The sequence below is a fragment of the Pyxicephalus adspersus genome, chromosome 1 (assembly GCF_032062135.1).
Source record: "Pyxicephalus adspersus chromosome 1, UCB_Pads_2.0, whole genome shotgun sequence".
Classification (NCBI taxonomy): Eukaryota; Metazoa; Chordata; class Amphibia; order Anura; family Pyxicephalidae; genus Pyxicephalus; species Pyxicephalus adspersus.
In genome coordinates, this window is record NC_092858.1 from 96,017,706 (window position 1) to 96,037,576 (window position 19,871).

The window sequence follows — 19,871 nt, forward strand, 5'->3', positions numbered from 1 at the left end:
AAAGCATATAAAAGGGAATTAATTACTCTGTTTCCTTATAAATGCTTTTCTATTAAAAGTCATTTGTTCTTGTTTCTGTGCAATGATTGCACATTCTGTCACATTTAAATAATTAAAAATTCTCTGTTGTATTTTGTTTCTTAAAAGTAATTTGGTTATACATGGAGGTATCATTACCATTGTAATTTGTAGGGACATTTTATAGTTCTGGTACTCATTGCAAGAAAAAGTATCTTTGACACCTAGTTTTCTTTGTAACTGTGTTTAAGGCATTTTTGTACTTGTACACTGTATATGTGATGTATATGATATATTGTATATTTATTGACCTTATCACATAGCTGAACCCTGGCATTGTTAGTGTTTAGCCATCTAAGATGTTTCTTGTTAAAATGTGTCTGAATGATTAAGTGCTCTTATCAGGAAACATGGTATGGCATAGTATTTCTGTTTGTTTTCTGTAGTCCATGGAGCTCCATGATATGGATAGCATCTGTTTAGAATACAGATTGCATTCTTTATTTTATTGATTTAAAGTGTGGATTATTAAACTACATACAGACTACAGCTACAGTTAAACTGGAAATGATCATTAGTGAAACAAAAGAAGTAAGCCATAATAGATTACAAAACTACATTGGGGGACAAACACTTTTTTGATGACAGATGAGTTTCGGGTATACATGCCAAAGTGCACAAGATATCAATTGCCTGAGAAAAAACTATAGAGAATATAAAAACTATTGAGGTCTGAGCCTGTGATGAGAGAGTGGGCGGGTTGTGTCTAAAAAAACAACAACCCACCCACTGGCCTAAACCTGCGATGTGTACGGGGGGCATGGTCTGTGGTTCTGGCTTCTCCCTACCCCACTGGGGCGTGTACTGGCCAGAACTGTGGCCCACCTGTCAGACAGCCTGGTGGGCCATGGACCAGGGGTTGGGGACCCCTGCCTTTGTAGCATTGTGTTAATCCTCTCACCTGACAGTTACAATCCAAGGCTCCCAAGTTTTTTTAAAAGCTGTCATTCTGTCCTGACGAGCATGGCCAGCATGTTTTCACTGATAAAGTACTAAATAAAATTTCCACTTCATCAGAGCAACAGTGGGTATGCCAGGCAACCATCTTCTTGCTAGGGTCAGCTATCCTTAAATGTGCCTGGTGCAATTCTTCAGGCACAGCAGCCACAGCAGCTTTTTTATGGATATCTCTTTCCAGGAGGGTGTATATTATTTGATATAGTCAACAAAACTAATTGATTTTGGGACATTGCCACCAAATATGGTACACTGTATACGGATAGATCCACAGCAGCGGACTATTGTAGTGGATCTGCATACCCAATAGTAGGTAAAGAATGGTAAGTAAAAGAGGATGCCCTTACTGAAGGAATCACTGTCACATTGGAGTAGAGCTCAAACAGGATTTCACATATTTCAAAGAATTATGCACAAAATCTTGTAGTTGCGGGTACAGAAGATTTTTGGAGGTTGGTGCCTCATCAGTTCTCTTAAGAGAATCAAAAGTGGACACACTGTTTATTGTTGTTAAATCTTTGATCCTGTGAAACCCATTTTAGAGCCACCAAGTTGATGTGTTTTCTCACTCCTGAGAAGTATATTTTTTACCATATAGTAAAATAAGCACTTGCTAGAACTAATGGAGTCTCGTCTTAGGTCTTTCACTACGAAGAAGGCCAGGGACCAGAAAGCAGTGGATAGTTCGAGTCCAAGACAATTCAATTTTACGTTACGTCTCTAAAAGATCTGTACCTTATGCTAGCCATATAGAATACATTTTACATTGGCTGTATGTAATATTATCTGTATTTTATTGATTACAAATGATGCCCATCCCTTAAAAGATATATTCAATGAAATGACCAGGTAAAAAGTACCTGGTTCAAGATATTCATGGCATCTTGAAAAAATATATTACAATGTGAATACTTTTATTTAAACATTTAAATTTAAAAAGATGCACATATTACACAAATATTCAAAATAATGAGTGAGCAATGTTTGTTAGAATAAGGGAGAGTGACACAAGTTACATGAAGGTTACATAAATCCAATAGATATATCCTTATGAATACATATACAAGCAGTTAAAGCAGACCAGACAGTAAGGGCCTGAATTTATTAAAGTTCTCTAATGCTGGAGAAGATACACTTTCATCAGTGAACCTGGATGATTCAGCAAACTTGGAGGAGCTTTGGGGCCTTTATAAATTAGGCATTAGAGTGGGATCTAAGCACAACACACTGCACAGGAGGAAGAATTGATATGGCAGTGTAGCTGGCTGGCTACGAGTGATTGCGGAGAAGCTGTTGTAATTAACTATGAATGTCAGGGTGTGCTTGGCAGGATGGAAACTTAAGCTTCCTTCATCAGGACCTACCCCTACCCCAGGCCCTATTTCATATATGTAAACTGCTATGGTTATTGCTACACCACTGAGTATAATACAAAAATACCAGTGCATATCAAAATACTATCAGCAGCTATAAGCGTATAGACCATTGTGAAACAGGCCTTCATGTTTGTTAGTTATGGGGTAAACACAGATACATCTTTATAATCCCAGTGGAGCTAACACAGTAACATCAAAGATGAAAGTACAGAATGTCCACTCAGCTGGTTACAAAGCAAGTCATCATGAGGCATTTCATATATAACAGAACATACAGTAACATTAAAATTAATTAAAAAAATACAATGAAACACTGGAATTCTAAGTTTATTCATGCAATCAGACATATATAAACCACTGTTAATGTGGAATAACCCACTGGGTAACCAAAGTATTAGCCACCCAACCAAGTGGTCTAGCCAACTATATCAACAGTATTGCACAGTCTCTATTATAACAACATAATTAAGAAAGCATTTTGCTTACCATTTTAAAACATTACAATTTTTGTAATGTGTACAATCAACAATAAAATAATTGCAATCATCGGTTGTGAAATGGCACACTGTGTCATTTCAACAGGTCATACAAGTCATTGAGTGGAAGGGTCAACTTGTTTTCATGATCCAAAAACTTGTGCAGGTCAGGTATCGTGACCACAAAAAGATGTACCAATTGTGCTCAAACACAGGGTAATTAACTGAAAGCACACATTTGCTGCACTTTAGTGTTTCTCTGGTTCCTAATTACCACTTCCAGGTCATATTTTCCATAATTAGAGAACATGAATATTAATTATTAATATTCTACTTGAAGCACAAGTTAATTTTGTGTGGGAGCTTGAAAGGGAATGAGGACCAGTTCTGAAACACATGGCACTGTAAAGACAGATACAATGTAATACATACACATTATCACATTTTCTATAGCATTGTGTTATTCCTCTCACTTGACAGTTGTAGACCAACCAATGGATTTTACATTTGCATCAGATACAATATGTATCAACATGTCAACTGCTCTCTAGCAATTGTTTTGTTTATTTCCTTTCATAACATTCAGATGTTAGGAAAATCCACTTATAAATCTGTTCATATCCTATTTTGTAAGGACATGCCAGGTTTGCTTAAAACATAGGGATGTACCAAATCCATATATGGGAATCTGACTGAAAGCCAAGACCCTATAAAACAGGTATACCTTGTTCAGTACTACCGGTAGTTCTAATTTACATCTGGCTCTGAATTGTACTGTTTAAAGTCATAATTGAAAGATGTAATTTGGAAACAGTTTTCTTCCCTGAATCCTTTGTATAATTTCTTTAAAAAAGAATAGCCCAATTCCATATATTGGAATCAGTGCATCCCTAACAAAACTTTTAGGCATCTGTGCACAACAGACATAAAAAAGAATAGCTCTGGAGAAAAGCATGAGCTGAGAAAATAGCCTTGTTAAAATGTATATGAAACATACAACGTTTCATTTCAGATAAAATGTCCAAATATCCAAAAATACAGTGACTGCACAATAATAAGTAACATTATATGTGAGATCACCTAAATCTTAATATACAAAATAAAGGTAAAACAGGAAAACTCCATATTTTAGAAAAAATGAAGAAGACAGCTAGAGGTGATGGTAGTAGTAGAGAAAAATAATATATGCAATTCTTCTAGAACAGGCTTAAAAAGGAAAGTGGGAAAAAATCCCAATAGTCCTCATATACAAAAATGTTTAAAAAGAAAAACTATCTTACATGACTAATGCAGCTGATCATTAAGTTTTGTAATGTGCAATACCTCAACTTTCTTTGCTTTTCTCCATCTTTAATGAATACCACTTTTGTCTGGATGACAACAAGTAATTACTAATAGTTATAATCAGTTTAGAATGAGTTAGACTAATAGTGATATGTTTAAAATAGTTTCACATTTACATTCCAGATAGCCAACAATTCTAAGTCATGGCTTGTTTTCATAAACCATTATATATCACAAAACAATAACCTATGGTAATTGAAACAGTCAGAGGTGTGTTGTTTCGGACATTGGTAATAAAAGCCATCATTTTTCAACATTCATTTTGTGGCTAGCCCGATAACATCTTCTTTCACATCCGGATTTGTGATTTGTAATTGAATATTTCTGCTGCTAATATCTGTGGATCCATCTGTTGTGGGTGCATTTTCATAACAATATCAACTAACTGTGGATTGAAAATAGCACAAAGCCTAGTGCGCACACTTGATCTCTCCGATGAGCACTGTTCTTGGTTTTGCCATTGGGGGTAATCATTATTTGAAGCTTGAACTGGTATGTACCCTTGGTAGTTTGACTGGGATGTAGTTGAAGGATGATTGACTGGAAGTGGATCACTCCAGAAATCACGAGAGCAAGCAGCTGAAGTGCCTGGAAGACTATGATGGGCATTTGGACCTCTTTCTGACCTTGTGTACATGGGAAATGACAAATTTTGGGCTGGCCATAAGGAGGACTGATTATAGGGAAAGTAAGAATCTGAATGATGAGCATGTGAAACCATTCTCTGAGAACTATAGTGATTATAAAGATCTGAATTTAAATCAGATCTATGATAGCATGGTATCTGTTGTCTGCAACTGCCATATTGTACTGGCTCATGAGAAGAATCACAACAACTATTTGATTTACTTGTCCACGACTCCACACCAGAGTCACAAGAGTTATGAGGGATGGAATCCTTCGAGCTGACTGATGAAGGGAAGTAAAATTGTTTTAATGAACTGTCCATTGGCCTTGCTTTTTGAGAAGATCCAGTTCGACCTAAAGAATGTTTCTGAAGAGAGGATGTGTCTGAATCTACAGTAGAAGTCTCAGCAAGTGAATGCTTTTTTGTTTTCCTGTCTTCCAAGTAAGTAGTGCTCTTGGTAGGAGAAAGCCTTGCATTTTCACGAAGTTCATCTGCCACTGAACGCTGAGTGTGGTTCAACCTTTCTGGGTGATAAAACTTGCACTTCATTCCATAAGTGCATTTCTTACCTGTAATAAACATCGAGAAATGTTTTTTTAAAAAAGCCCTGGTCATAATGCAATTAAAAAAAAGCAGGCAAAATTCTGTGTTATTAGAATGTGTTCAAATGGAAATGTAATGGTACTACAAAACATACAACAGCAGCATTTATGATTTGTAAATAAGCTGTCAAAGTTCAGAGGCTCCAGCATTTGATTTATACAGAGAAAAAAAAAAATATAGAGGAGACAAAAATAAAGTACCAAAATAGTATAGATGAGTTTTCCTTACCATAAGGACACTGTAGTTTTTTGTTTTCTGGTCCAAGGGGCCTTTTCCTTAGGAAATCATCTAAGTTTGGGCCCTTTCTACCCATAGGATCATCTGGAGGCATAAATCTAATGTAAAAAGAACAAAAAACATAAAATATAGCACAAGCCACCACATTAGAACTGATTAACATCAGCAAACTTAGTGTATACAATTATTTTATTATCAGCACATGGGCTAGGTTCTCTCAGACTTCCCTATTGGTCCAAAGCTCTAAAGGGAGGACATTAAAAACCAAGAATGTGGTTGTGGGTAAAAAAAAAAAAAAAAATGATAGGTGGGAACATGAATAATTGTAGTTTTGAAGCCACTGCCGATGCTCCCACTAGCTTTGCAATCAACAGTAAATGTATGTGTGGGCTTTTCGGTAATTTACCAGCTTTACACTGCATACCGCTTTGCTTTAACTCTACCAGTTCAGCATGACACGTTTCCTTTATGCCACAAGATCTTTAATAAGACATAAAATGTAAATCTCACATTGACTTTTCTCACTACTACCATTGCTGTAATTCTAAAGTCCTGGACCAGGCTTGGAGTCATTGATCATTGGGTTCCTAAGATAAAATATTTAAATGTATGTACCTTTTCCAAATTAGTACTAGCACAAAATGTATAAAGACTACATAATATTTTTTCTGCAATTTCATTTTGCTGCTTGTGTGACCCACAGCAACCTTATTCAACATACATTCATCATGTTATGTAATTAGAAAATTTAAAAAAATATAAAAAAAATGACTTACATATCATTAACAAATGAGTACATGAGTAGCCGCTCCTCTATGAACTTCTTCCACTCTGGCTTCTCACTCTGGAGGTCTCTGTAAGTATCATTTGAGACTATGATCCCATCGCAGCTGTAAGCCAACTTTACAATAAACCTATCGTCATAGCATACTAGTCGTTTCCCATTAACCCGCCGAGATGGAGTAAATACTAAGATTTTCTTCTTTTCAAGCTCAGTTAAAAAGTGTTGATCTAGAAAAAAAATAATAATTGGTTAAAAATAAATAAAGCAGATTTAGTTATACAAAAAAAGTATCTTTATCTGATAACAATTCTGTTGCTTGAAATTAACACTTTGAATTTTATCTACATGCTATTTATTATTGAAGTCAGAAAACATTTTTCCTTAACATGATAACAAGCTAACATTCATAACAGACCTACAGTATAAGGTTCCATCTAGATTTGATATTTTTTCATATAGTGCTCCTTTCTTTGACTTCTGCCCCACCTTTTGCCTAGGTCCTCCGACATTTCCTCTGTTAACTTTGTGGATCTGATTTATTAAAGCTATACTATAAAGCTAAACTATCATGGGAGTACCTGGGTGATCCAGCAAACCTGTAATGAGCTTGGTCTAGGATTGAAAACATTTGCCAACTAAAGCAAATTACTTTTAAAAAATCCATTCCATATTTGTTGGTTCACCCAGGTTCTCCCATCATGGTCTGTCTTCTCTAGTCTTGGAGAGCTTTATTAGGCTATATGTCTCCCGCCTTGCAATTTAGCTCCACAGTGCTTTGCCTAATCCAAACCATTACTTTCCTTGTGTCTTTATTGGTATATCATTTCTGCTAACCTCCTTTTTAAACTGATTTAGTTTGGATTAATTTTTCTTAATCTCTGTACAGACACTAGATTTTCATTGCTGGAGACGATTGTTATTGTATTGGGAAAAAATCTAGCTTCATTACTGGTCTCACACAATGCCATTTAGGGATCCGCCTAGGTGGCCGCCTAAACAGGTGTAGTTCCTACAGTAGGTGTCCTCACCTTACACTCTCCATATAACAGAACAAGCATCACAGTTCCTGTCACCCAAAACAATCACTGACAATTGTTTCAAGCAATAACTACTAAGCATTCATACAAGGCTGTAGTCTACTGATCTAGCCTTGTGGTATATTGCTGTTATCCCTTCCATTCCATTTAGAATAATATTCTCACCCAAATTTACCAGATTTTCTGTTTTTGGAATGCTTTTCTGGTCCCTCTTCAGTTATTAGACTGTCTTTTGATCTTGTGTGTTTTATTTTATTTTTTTTGTTTCAGTACAGGTTTGTATCAGTTTTTTTGCATGTTTATTTTTAGCTTAGTTTTTGTGCTTTGCAATTTTTGTAAAATAAAGTTTTTCAGATTTTCTACTCCTTATTTTGTTTATATGTGTTTTGCTTGTCCAGTCTGTGATACATTTTCTGGCAGTCAAAAGCTTGGCTATTTAATGCCTTTAACACTGCTATTAGTTACTGGCTATGATCCTGTTAACAGTTTTCTAGCTACCACAATAAAGTGTCCAACTATCCCACCCACAGCAGCAGTCTTCTGCTCTTTAAAGGACAACTGGCATGTACTGAAGTATTACCATAAATAATTTTGGCATCCTGTCTGTAAACACATATATTGTATCCAAAATATTTCACATCAAGGCAGGATAAAGTTTTGGGTATATAACTGTTGATATAGTTTTTCTAATAAAGTCAGATCAATTTTAGCTACTTGCTACAGTAATCATATTTTTCTAATTGAATTTGGACTATTAGCTATTCTAAAAAAAAACTGTCATAACTTATGTTGGGGTGATTTTTGTTTCATATCACATTGTTAGTATCAGTATTGGTTACCTGTAATAGGCATATCAGGCCTAGGTTGCTCTTTTCTCCATGATGGAACAAACACGGTTATATCTGTGTGGCCTCTTTCCAGGAAAAAGTTGACAGCAAGATAAATTCCACGGCATGAGAACACTTCTTTGTTTCCATGGCTGCAAAAAGAAAAGTAAATGGGTATTGAGTTTTGAGAAAAATAAATGAGTATTGCAGGACAAAAGAGAGTTTATATTTGCTACATTGAGGACCATAGATTTGTTTTCCGGTTGAGTGCCCGTGTAAGTTTAAATAAAGCACATCCAAAAAGCATAGACATGGTAGCTTAAACATCCATACAACTTGATAAAGCTGTATTTATCTCAACCATCCAGTCACATGAAAACAGGGGAAATCATATTTGTGAAAATATGAAATAAGTGCCACCTCTTAATTCCGTGACCTGATCTTCATAGGTTTATTCTGGTCATATTATTTCTGTATATAGCATCATCAACCCATCAAAATATTCTTTCATTGGCCAAGGACTGAAATTATTATAACTAATGCATTGCAATAATATTGTAAAAGTGTGAAAAATCATTATATGGCTCTGAGAAACTCTTGTGACATTATATAGCTATTATTAACTTTATGAGAACAATAGGTACTTTCCAGACTGACAAACCTGCACTATAAGAAATCATCAATTTATTTAAACTTTCTTAAAACAATCAAGTAGAAGGGTATATAAACACACAAGCTGTGTTTTGAAAAGTGTGAATGCCTATAATGTGCTGAAACTGAAATACAAACTCTTAAGAACAAACATATCTAGTTGTTGTCTGTAGATCTTTACTTTTTTGCTACACTAAACTACAGTTCAGCTGGTATTATACTTTCTGGACCAGAAAAAAAAATAAAAGTAGTAGTGCTAACACTCCAAGTCAACAAGCTTAGTAATTGAACAGATATCCCCTTCTAGCAAAAATGTCGAACTCTTTTGCCTTTGTTGTCTCTGTTCTGGATTGTGAAGTTTGGTGAGTGCCTAAAGTTTCTTGACCTTACCAAGCTAAACTTGTTCAACAAGGTCTTTCTCATGTAGGTCTTAGTGGGTAGAGGAGATGACCAGGGGAACTTTGGGACAATGGTGATAGATGTTGGTAATATTTTATGTGCAAGTCATGTCTGTTACCTAGTCACAAGCAAACTTGGTGCTGACTTCTCCCCGTATATTCATCCATCCATACAATTTATCTAACACACAACCGGTCATAGAGTTGTGCCCACAATTCTCCTTGGTAAAGGTTTTTGGGAAGTCAGTAATTAGAAAAAGATAAGCAGGCTGGACCATAGTCAATATTATTATTTTTTTGCCCTCTCCCTGCCTTTTTTTTTGGCGTGGGGGGTGAGGGCACAACTGCCAAAGATTAAATAAAACTGCAGCTTCTAGAAATGCATTTAAAGGAATACATCTTTTTGTTTTTAAGTAAAGAGATAACATAAACACTTTAATATAATAAGAACTTTGTAAAAAAGATTGTCCAAGTAAAGTGTTAATTTTATTGGCACCTCTAGCTGAATTTCGATATGCTTTGCTATTAAAGTCAAGAGTGACAAACAACTGTTTCATCATAGGTTACAGAACGGGAAATTAAAATGAATTAAAATAGCACTCATCTCATATTACAGTCGACCTTCACCTTGTTATTTTGCAAGTGTATTTTTGGAGATGATTTCCTGGTTCTGTGTTAAACAAGGTTCGTTTTCATGATCATTAAGGCTGTTGTTTCAACTGCATAGTCTCAGGCACACATTATGTGATTTTTTATTTTCCTGGTGTACAGGTGATGAAATCACAATCTTACAAGCATCACTTGTCCCTACATGTTCCAAAGCTTGAAAATCCTAAGGTACCCTTAGACAATTGGAAATTTTAGCTTAATCGAGAAATTTCAGCTGAATAAATTGACAATCTTTAAAATAGCAAATTTCACCAGACTACTACCGTCTCATGGTAAAAAAAAGCCAACCTATACTTCTCTCTGACCTTCACTGCCAAAACACAAATAGTTGGGGACATGAGCATGCATTTTTTTTAGAACAAATCATGCAAATTAAAGAACATTTAGATTTCTGATTGATATGGGTAGTTTTTATAAATCTAAACTTGCTGTTCCACAGAAACATATAAACTGCATTGACTTTCTCATTTACTGATCATTGTTCATAATCCTCATTCAAACAGGAATTTTGAATTGGGCCTAATTTTATTGAATTACAATAGCAGTCCCTGTGCAAAACAATGCACCAGCAATCCACATCTGAAAGAAATCTTAACAGTGACAGAGGTCACTATGGGCACTCTGACTGGTCTGCAGCTACATAGTGTCTTAAGCTACGTACACACGGCAGATTTTTATCACCCGATAATCGGCATCGGCCAAATATCGGGCGAAAATCTGCCGTGTGTACAGTCGGTGTCGTCCATCGTCCGAACGACCGACCTGCCGGATCCACGGACGATGGACGACGACCGATCCTAATGAAAGGGATCCCTCTCCATAGAGCATGAACGGTGCTGTATGTACAGCACCGTTCATGCATCGTGCAGTCCCTTGTTGTTGGAAAGGATCGTGAAAGATCCTTTCCAACGACAAAAATTGCAAGTGTGTACGCAGCTTTACTATGCAAGCTACAATGCACTCTGTATTTTAGCACATTTCTTCCATGGCCAGCATTGTTATTTTTTTTTTTTTTTTTTTTTTTTTTTTTTTTTTTTAACAATTTGTGATGCAGTAGCGCTTTTGTAAATATTGACCAGACAGGATAGCTTTGGAACATGCATCAGTGAGTGGCTCCCATTGGATGTTGTTTGTCAGGAAACCTAAACACCCATTAACTTGATGCTGGTTCTGGTTATCCTTTATTAGGCTACTTATGGTAGGTACTCCTAACTACAGCATACCCGTAACACCCCACCCACAAAAACTACTGTGTTGGATGATGAACCTATCCAGTCATTCAGCCATCACAGTCTGGCCCTTGTCAAATTTGTTTAGATCAGTGGCCACTGGTTTTAATGTTCAGTGAAATTTTTAAGAAATGAATGGAAGATTATATAGTATAAATCAACAGCCCCTAGGGTGGCATTACATATCAGTATACACAAATCTAGCACGTGAACTTTCTTCAAATTAAAAAAAAAACCTTGTCCTCACTAGCCCTTAACTATCTGTAAAATTTGCCTAAGGCTAAAAGGTGTGAGCACTTTAAAAAGGAGGTATGAATTTTGCAAATGGTGAGAAATTCCCAGGAGGAGGAAAGAAAGAGTATATTTACATAAACTAAATTTGCATAATGTTGGTAGTGAGCTGTTTAGGCAGGTAGGACTTTGAGCATGTGAATCAGCAGAGAACAATGTAGTACTAGCAGATTAAGCATACAGGAAGTAAAAAGGTGGAAATTCCCTGCTGTCCACCTGACACCAGATTAAACTTTGTATTTGTTCCGCAAGGTTTTCAAACATTTTTCTTTGACTGGATACAATAAACAGGATCTCAGTATTTAAACATAGTATCTGCAGCTGCTTTCCTTAGCCCATATACCTATTTATTCTGCTAACAAAGTTATTACTCCAAGGAGTGGAAAAGCAGGGCGCAATGAAATATAAAGCTAATATATTATTCCACATGTAGGTCTCACTTTATAAAGTGTCTGGAAGAGAAATTATCAAACCTACACTGTTAAAGAAAATCCATTGAAACGTTCTGATTGATTGTCAAAGTAGCCAAGAGCTGACTTCTAGCTCAATTAGAGATACTAACTGGTTGATTTAGGTTATAGCACTTAACATATAACATTTTATAAAATTTTTAGAGTACTTTATGGCATTAGCTTTCTTGGTAATAGGGCCCAGTTTTGTCCTTTAAACATTATACAGATACATTTTTCAAATATAATAAATATATTTTCTCAAGGGAAATGCAGATAACCCTATTTAATGTACAGCGCTGCGTAATATGTTGGCGCTATATAAATCCTGTTTAATAATAATAACAGTAAAAACCCTGACTGAGTTTGTAACCAATGGTATTGCTGGGGGTTATAGACAACATTGCATCTGATGATCAGAGGGGGGACTTAAGTAAGCATTGAATGCACTTTGCAGAAAAGCATGGGGGCTCCAGATGCTGGAACACTTTCTGATTCCAACAGATGGTCTCCTAATAGGGAGAGAACAGCACACAAACATGTACTGATGACCAATGACAGAAGGGGCTGGGGAGCGTAACAGCACTTCTGCTGAGCAGAAATTCAAGGTGAATGAATAGTCCAGGGGAGGGGGAAACAGCACTGCCACCAATCAGCATTGGAAGGTGGTAGTGGGAGACACACAATGGGGGACACCAACCAATACTAGTATTATTTTCTAAGGCCAAAATGTAAAACATATCCCTTTTTTAGTATGTATATAGTATGTTACTAAACTCAAATAATAAACACGAGCCCCTGATCTACATAGAAAAACTGGTTTTAGTCCTTCTTCTCTCAGTGTAAAACTTAAAACATCAATTTACTTTGTTAGTATTCTAAATACATTTCTAAACTCCAATACAAAAGCAAAACCTTGATCTAAAAAGAAAAAATTAATAGGAAAGCCACTATAACTGCCATTGTTGTATTAGTCAAATATGGGTCAAAGAGTGTGCATGTTGCATAGCTAATTTCTCTGAAAAAGGTTTCAAAATCAGCTAACAAACCCACTCTAGAACAGGAAATGATTCAGCGAGTCCTGCTTGTAAAGTACACAAACCAACATAGTCTAGGCATCATTACTTAGCACAGGGTTTATAAAATGATATTGTGCTGCTTACTGATTATCATAAAAGACACATCAGACTTACTGACCTACTTAGCTGAGCTAAAAAGTCAGCAAAAAGTTATGCTTAGAATTTGTGTAAAACTCCCAAATTAAGTAATGTTAAAGCTCGGAATTAAAACAAATAAATACATATATGTGAGCTAATTACTTTGTAAAGCATGCAGCAGATACATTTAGCTGTTATTAATTTAAACATCAGCATACGCATTCAAACCAGTGACTCAGTGTGCTTGCCAAAATCAGGAGAAAAAAATTGGGATCACTCATGATAAACTTTGCAAAGTCCTAAAGTCCCTATTTAATGTACAGCGCTGTGTAAAATGTTGGCATCATATAAATCCTGTTTAATAATAATAATAAAAGTGCAACTGAACTATCCCCCACAAAAAAAAAAACAGGAAGTTTGTTTTTTTGTATAGCAAAATTTCTTTTCCTCCCCCCAAACTTTTTTCCTAACTCATCATGTTGTATATAAGCAACAAATTCCTTGTACAGAAGTGAAAAGCGGGTTATAAATGGTCTTAAGGAAATCTGCAATGGCTAGGGATCATTTATTTACTCAAATGGGAAATAAAAAAAACACCTAAGTGTATATTAGCAAAACAGCTCCATTCTATATATTTATTTTTTTTCCCTTATAAGTAGTGAATGATTAACTGATGTGGATTGGGTTTTTTGCAAACTGATAGTGAAGGAAAAAAAAAAAAAAAAAAAAAAAAAGAATTTAGTTAACCAAATGTACAGCAACCAAACAGACAACTTTCCAGCATTATGAACAATAAGATATTTTCGTTGTTGCTGTGCATTGCTATATTTTATGAATTGGATCTTAAGTTCTCATAAGAGCTGGTTCCAAAGAAATAATGACCCGTTTTACCTACATCCTGAGTCATGTTTGCACATATGCATACAAAAAAATACTTCAATTGATTACCTTATTGGCCAGATTTATTGAGGGCTTCATATTTGCATAGGTACATGTATGCAATGAGTCAGCCCTGCACAGTTCTTCATTTGCTTAGGTTACAGAAATAATAAACATTTAGAAATGATCACTAAACAATCTATTTAGAACTTCTTTGGAGGACATTTTGAGCCAACATCCCCCCCCCCCTTCCCAAACAAAGATTTATAACAAACCTCATAGCAACATTGCTTCCATCAATGACAATGGGTCGTAGATTGTTACTGTCATTCTCCTCAGTTGAAGTTGTGGTTGACCTTGTCCCCAAACCTCCTCGTGGGACTAAAGTTGGATCTGTGGTTTCCTCAGGCACAGACTCCCGTTCTGGGTTTCCTCCATGTTTCACTAGCTCTCCCAGCACAGTGTTTGTATCTGCATCAATACCAAGATTTTGTAGAACTGAATAAATTTCTTCTGAGGAGTACCCCAGTTTTCGGAAAAAGTCCACTTTCATTTGCATTTCTGACTGGTCCACAACATCAGGAGAACTGGACTTTTCTGGTGACCAATCACCTCTGCTTTTAGGAGCCTTTATATGGGATGGAACTATGGGATAGTTTAGGCTTTGAAACCCAGAGTCATATGTTTCCACATATCTCACTGTTGTGTCATTTTGTGGAATTTCATTCTTCTTACTGAGTTCTTTCCAGTTTAAAGTATCCAAACAATAGTTGAAATCATACGGCAGACTCTCCATACCGAGTTCCTTAGTCTAGTATATTGTGATGACCTCCAGCTTCAACTGCAAACACAAAATAAATTATTAACCTCAGTTACTTCTAACAGTGATATTAACTGCAACATATCATACCTCACTTCCACTCATTACAATAGTTCAAGAACTTTCCACTAAGGTTAATGATCAATGGCATTCATTTGGCAAACAATTTTTCTTGTAAAAAAGAACCAAAACCAAAAAAAAAAAAAAAACAATGATAAGAGTGACATGTACAAATACAAGTTTTAAAAAAGGCCTTTCACAAAGACATCTGCAAGGTTACTCTAACCTGTAAATTAAGAAGGGCAAAAATTGATGCCAAAGTAGGTTTAAGTTTACATAGATAGCAGCATTTGTGATATTAGAGTTTGGAATACTGAGAAAAACAAATTGCCTCTAACATTTGGATGATCATAATAAATTATTTAGTGCTAACAGAGCTGGGGTGCACACGCTCAAATCTGATCAATGTTTAATTGCCAAAAACCCTTTACACTTGTACCTTACACAGATATAAAAGACACAAAACAATGCAATCCTATAATTATTAACATAACAAAAAATACAAATTTGAATGTAAAAATTGTAAGTACCTGAAAGTGACATAGTATCAGCCTAGATAAAAAGATGCAGGGTGGCAGAGAGATTAACTAATCATTGTTCCCCATTCTCATAATATTATTTAGGCACAGGCTACAGCTGGTCTAGGTAGACCTGAACTCAAAGGAAAAGGATAAACTGATAACGACTATCAGATATGAAGTCACAGAACAAAATATTGCAGTAATCTATTAGTTAAAGGTGAATATTCCAGCAAAGATGGTTTGGGTCATTTATTTTAAATGTGATGTTTATTGTGTTCTGCTGTATTTCAGGTTGATTTCCATAATCCATTACATGCTACTATCATTGCCCTCACACTTTATTGTATCATATAATACTGGTGTCAAAGTATAACTGGATAACGTCAGTATTGCCCAATTAAATTAATCTGATATAAAAATCAATTCTTTAGATAGCAAGACACACGAAGGCATGGTGTATAACTCCACATTTTCATTCTATAGCACTGTTGCTGAAATGCCCTTTTCAATTGACCAATGCAAGAACACTTAAAAGCAAAGTCATTACTGGTCATTAGTACTGGTAATGGAAACTAAAAGTTATTTATAGTGTTGAAGTTTCCCATAAAAGTGGTTTGACTTCTGCTTTTTTTTTTTTTAATAGTTATAGGGTTCAATATTGAAGTTATGAGGTCAGTAACACAATTACGTAAAACAAGCCTAACATTGAGAAATAAGTGTCCATAAAACTGTATTGTTATTAGACAGAAAACAATCTTTAGACATTGAAATCACAGTAACAGATTACTAGTATCCAGGTACTGGCCTATGGCACTCAGAACCAGAAAAATAAATCAAAGAGTGATAAAGCTAACTGCACATGAAGCAGCAGAGGATGTGACACCAAGTCACTCACTGCCCAACAGTGCCCATCTACAAAGGACCCCACTGTAGGATAGCCAGAAGCAGGTGTCCACATCATGTAGACAATGGCATGAAAACAGAAAGAAGTACATTTGCTCAGTAAACTTCATATGGATCTGGTATACATTGAGTTAAAATGGGTTTTATAATTTCCTTAACCAGCTGTCAATTAGAGAAGTCCTGGAGAGAGGTGGGATAGGATTATTCTAAAGATCAGCATTTAAGAAAGTGTTCCCGGATGCTTTTAATAAAGTGCAACAAAGTGGGACCATTACAAAAACATTAGGGTGTTGTTATTTCATGTTCTGTTCTAGACATTTTTCACATAATACAATAAAACAAATACGACACAGGACATACCCAGTATATTAACAAAAATAAATACAATAAAACACATCAGCAACCATACACAATAAATGCTCTATACATTTCTATATAATTTCAATATAACTAAACAATCCTAAAAGCTGTGTTTTGCTAAATCAGCTCCAAAATAGGATCATGATAAGCTATCATGCATTTAAACAGATACACATGCTATTTATTTAAACAAAACAGCAATTCAAACAAATAAAGATGAGTTTAAAACAAATACATGTATTAGAACATATACAATATAACCTAAATTCTAACTATGTTGCCTTTATTGTAAATGGTAGTTACTCCATTTGTCTATTAAGAAAGAGGAGTAAACAATAAAAAGACAGCAAAACATACATTTAAAAGTAATATTCTATACTATTGTTTGATATCTACAGACCACTGGTGTCTCCATCCTACAAGACAAGTCTTTCTATACTGCTTACCAGACGATCAGGGCTGCACATACAAGTAACATGGAAGTTGTGAAGTTTTCAGGCTCAGACTTGCAGCAAAGGCCTGTGACATTTTTGCTCTGTGTTTTATGTAACAGGAAGCTACAGTACAGTCAGTAGGGCGTGTATATGTGGGTGGTAATGACAAAGGCAGATCCGGTGATTTAAAGCTACATTTACTGCAAACACTGTAGTTACTAGAGATACAATCTGCTGCTATTGCCTGTCACTAATCACAGAAAAAACTGCATGTATATTCAGTCATTGCAAAATCCTATACCACAATTCTTACAACTGCAACATAAACCTGTACAATAAAGTAAATAAAACTATTAAAATATTAAAGCAAATATTATTTGGAAACTTTATTTAAATATATAATTTATGCATGTAGATACACAAATCAACACTTTTATTACTGTATAAAGTGAAATACAGTTCAGGTATTTAAATAAAAATAATAAACATGAGTATATGTCTTGATCATGTATGGAACACCTCCAAATGACTTGGCGTCTACATGTCCAGAGCAAGATCAGGCATCAGCCAGAGGGGATTGGCAAAAAGTCATGTAAACCATTTTAAGTTGCACCACAAGTATAAGATCAATGAATTCTCCCAATCAATACTGACATTTATAGCTCTGCAATAATGTACGTACAATAATAATTTTTGGATAAAGCATGGATGTGTTCATATCAGCTGTCTGTGTCTATGCTAAAGAAATTCACCCTATTTGACCTGTAATCTTAGACACTGAAACAGAAAGTGATGAGAAATTCAAAATGTACTGAAGTTGGAGATGAGGGGAAATCTGGGACACCTGTTCCTGTAATAGGTTTAAGGGGGTTTCCCCTCACATTGGAGAGAATACCTTTTGGCTTTTAGCTGTATTGCCAGGACAAGAAGCGAAGGGTATTCATTATTAATGAGACACAGATAGCTGGTCTAATTATTCCCTTCTCTTGCCAACCCCCCCAAAAAAGTATACATATTTACAATGAATCCACCTGTAGCATTGTGGAGATGTATTATGTAGACATTGTGGCACCAGTATTTTTAAAGGAACTGAACTATGCACCAGCACTCACGTTTATAATGCATGTGAATGTCATACACAGTGACAATCACAGGTAAATATACATCCAATGTCTATCAGTCTCCATGAATCACTGTGACATGCCACAGATGAATGGTAAAATCCATAGATTACTTCAGCTTGGAGAATTCCTTTTTACACACCTTCAGTTCTTCAATGGAAATTCTATGAATAACTGCTGAATTATATTTACTTAGTGATGAAACAAAGGTGGATCCGTTGACCATGTTTATGACTGGTCAATCAGTCACCTAACCACACCTTACAAAAGCTCCCACACTTGATTTGTACTGCAATAAGTATGGGATGCAGAAAATAATACACACAAAAGAAAATAAAAACAAGGGAAATGCTTTAGTATTAAAATCTCTGCCAGAGTAATGGGGTTTATATAAAACAATATATATGTAAACCCAATTATTAAATCTCACATAAGTTTTAACTTGCAAAAGTGATTTTATTCTTTTTAAAGATTTTATTAAAACATTATCTAGTGGTCCTGTTATTAAATGTCCTGATTATAGTAACCTCCTGTTATAGAAGGTGACAACGATCTCTGTCCTTTTCTTCCAATTGTGCTCCTGTGTAGTCACATTCTTAGAGGGGATTCTAAGTCAAACTATGTGACTGCCTAAAATCAGTTTACACAGTCAGGGTCCACTGTAGTCCATCAAAGCCCTGATAAATACCATGTGGCCGTTTCTGGAATATATGGAAAGTGGCAGTAGAAGAAGAGCAGCACTAGGATAATGCCAAGAATAAAAAAAGGTAAAAAACAAGTTTTTTTTTTTTAAACAATTGGGTACATTACACAGTTCTTCAGTATACTAAAGGGTTTATGTACTTTATTAACACAAGGGACATTAGATCAATAGGATGCTAGACATACAGGACAGTACATGTCACCAGTATAGGGCACAACAACTTCTCCAAAGATTCTTCCATCCTGTTGCATTGCCATTTTTGTGATATATTGTAGGTTATTCTGCATAGGAAGGCATTGTGGGCATACTCAGCAGTGGGATAGGGAATCTAACTTCTCAACTGTTTTATTAGATGACATAAAGACTTGCATGTAAGGAGGATCAGAAACATTGTACTCACAGTGGTGTCCTGGATGAGTGTACAGTGAAGGTAGGACTGTCAGCATTGCTCTTCTGATCACAAGCACTTCACAACAGACTCTTTTATATTGTAGTTTTCTCAAGCTCACTGACACCTTAGCAGGGAGGGCTTGCTTTAGTGGCAACTCCACACCCCTTTTGTATCAGGAAAGTAATTATACACAGGGGAGGAGGAAGCACAGAACACACACCAGGAACAGAAGCTAAAGAAAGGTAGAACTACCTGCCAGTATTAAAAAAAAAACTTCCTTTAACCCTTAGATGACTGTATATAGCCACAGAGGAATGAACTGAAGAGGAAGGACAGCCCTTGCCTGACCAACATTTATTCTCCATATATTCAAAGTGGCTCTGTTTGACCTTTATTTCATTTGAATATAAGTGTAACAATAAAATTATGTTGTTTTTTTCCTTTTTTTGCCAGAGAAATGAAATTGTGCATATAAATATTAAGGAAGG

General features: G+C 35.6%; 1 protein-coding gene across 2 annotated transcripts; it reads right to left on the bottom strand.

Moving 5' to 3' along the window:
* Positions 1-1,932: 1,932 nt before the first annotated feature.
* On the bottom strand, positions 1,933-19,503 carry ZC3H12A (zinc finger CCCH-type containing 12A). Of its 2 annotated transcripts, none has more exons than XM_072419765.1 (6): positions 19,393-19,503; positions 14,346-14,911; positions 8,360-8,499; positions 6,476-6,710; positions 5,691-5,797; positions 1,933-5,428 (listed from the first exon to the last, which is right to left on the bottom strand). In XM_072419765.1, the coding sequence occupies exons 2-6, from the start codon at positions 14,864-14,866 to the stop codon at positions 4,521-4,523; spliced, it is 1,911 nt and encodes a 636-aa protein (XP_072275866.1). In that variant the 5' UTR covers positions 14,867-14,911; positions 19,393-19,503; the 3' UTR covers positions 1,933-4,520. The 2 variants fall into 2 exon arrangements, with proteins under 2 accessions (XP_072275866.1, XP_072275857.1); XM_072419756.1 differs by lacking the exon at positions 19,393-19,503 and adding an exon at positions 17,181-17,307.
* Positions 19,504-19,871: the final 368 nt, after the last annotated feature.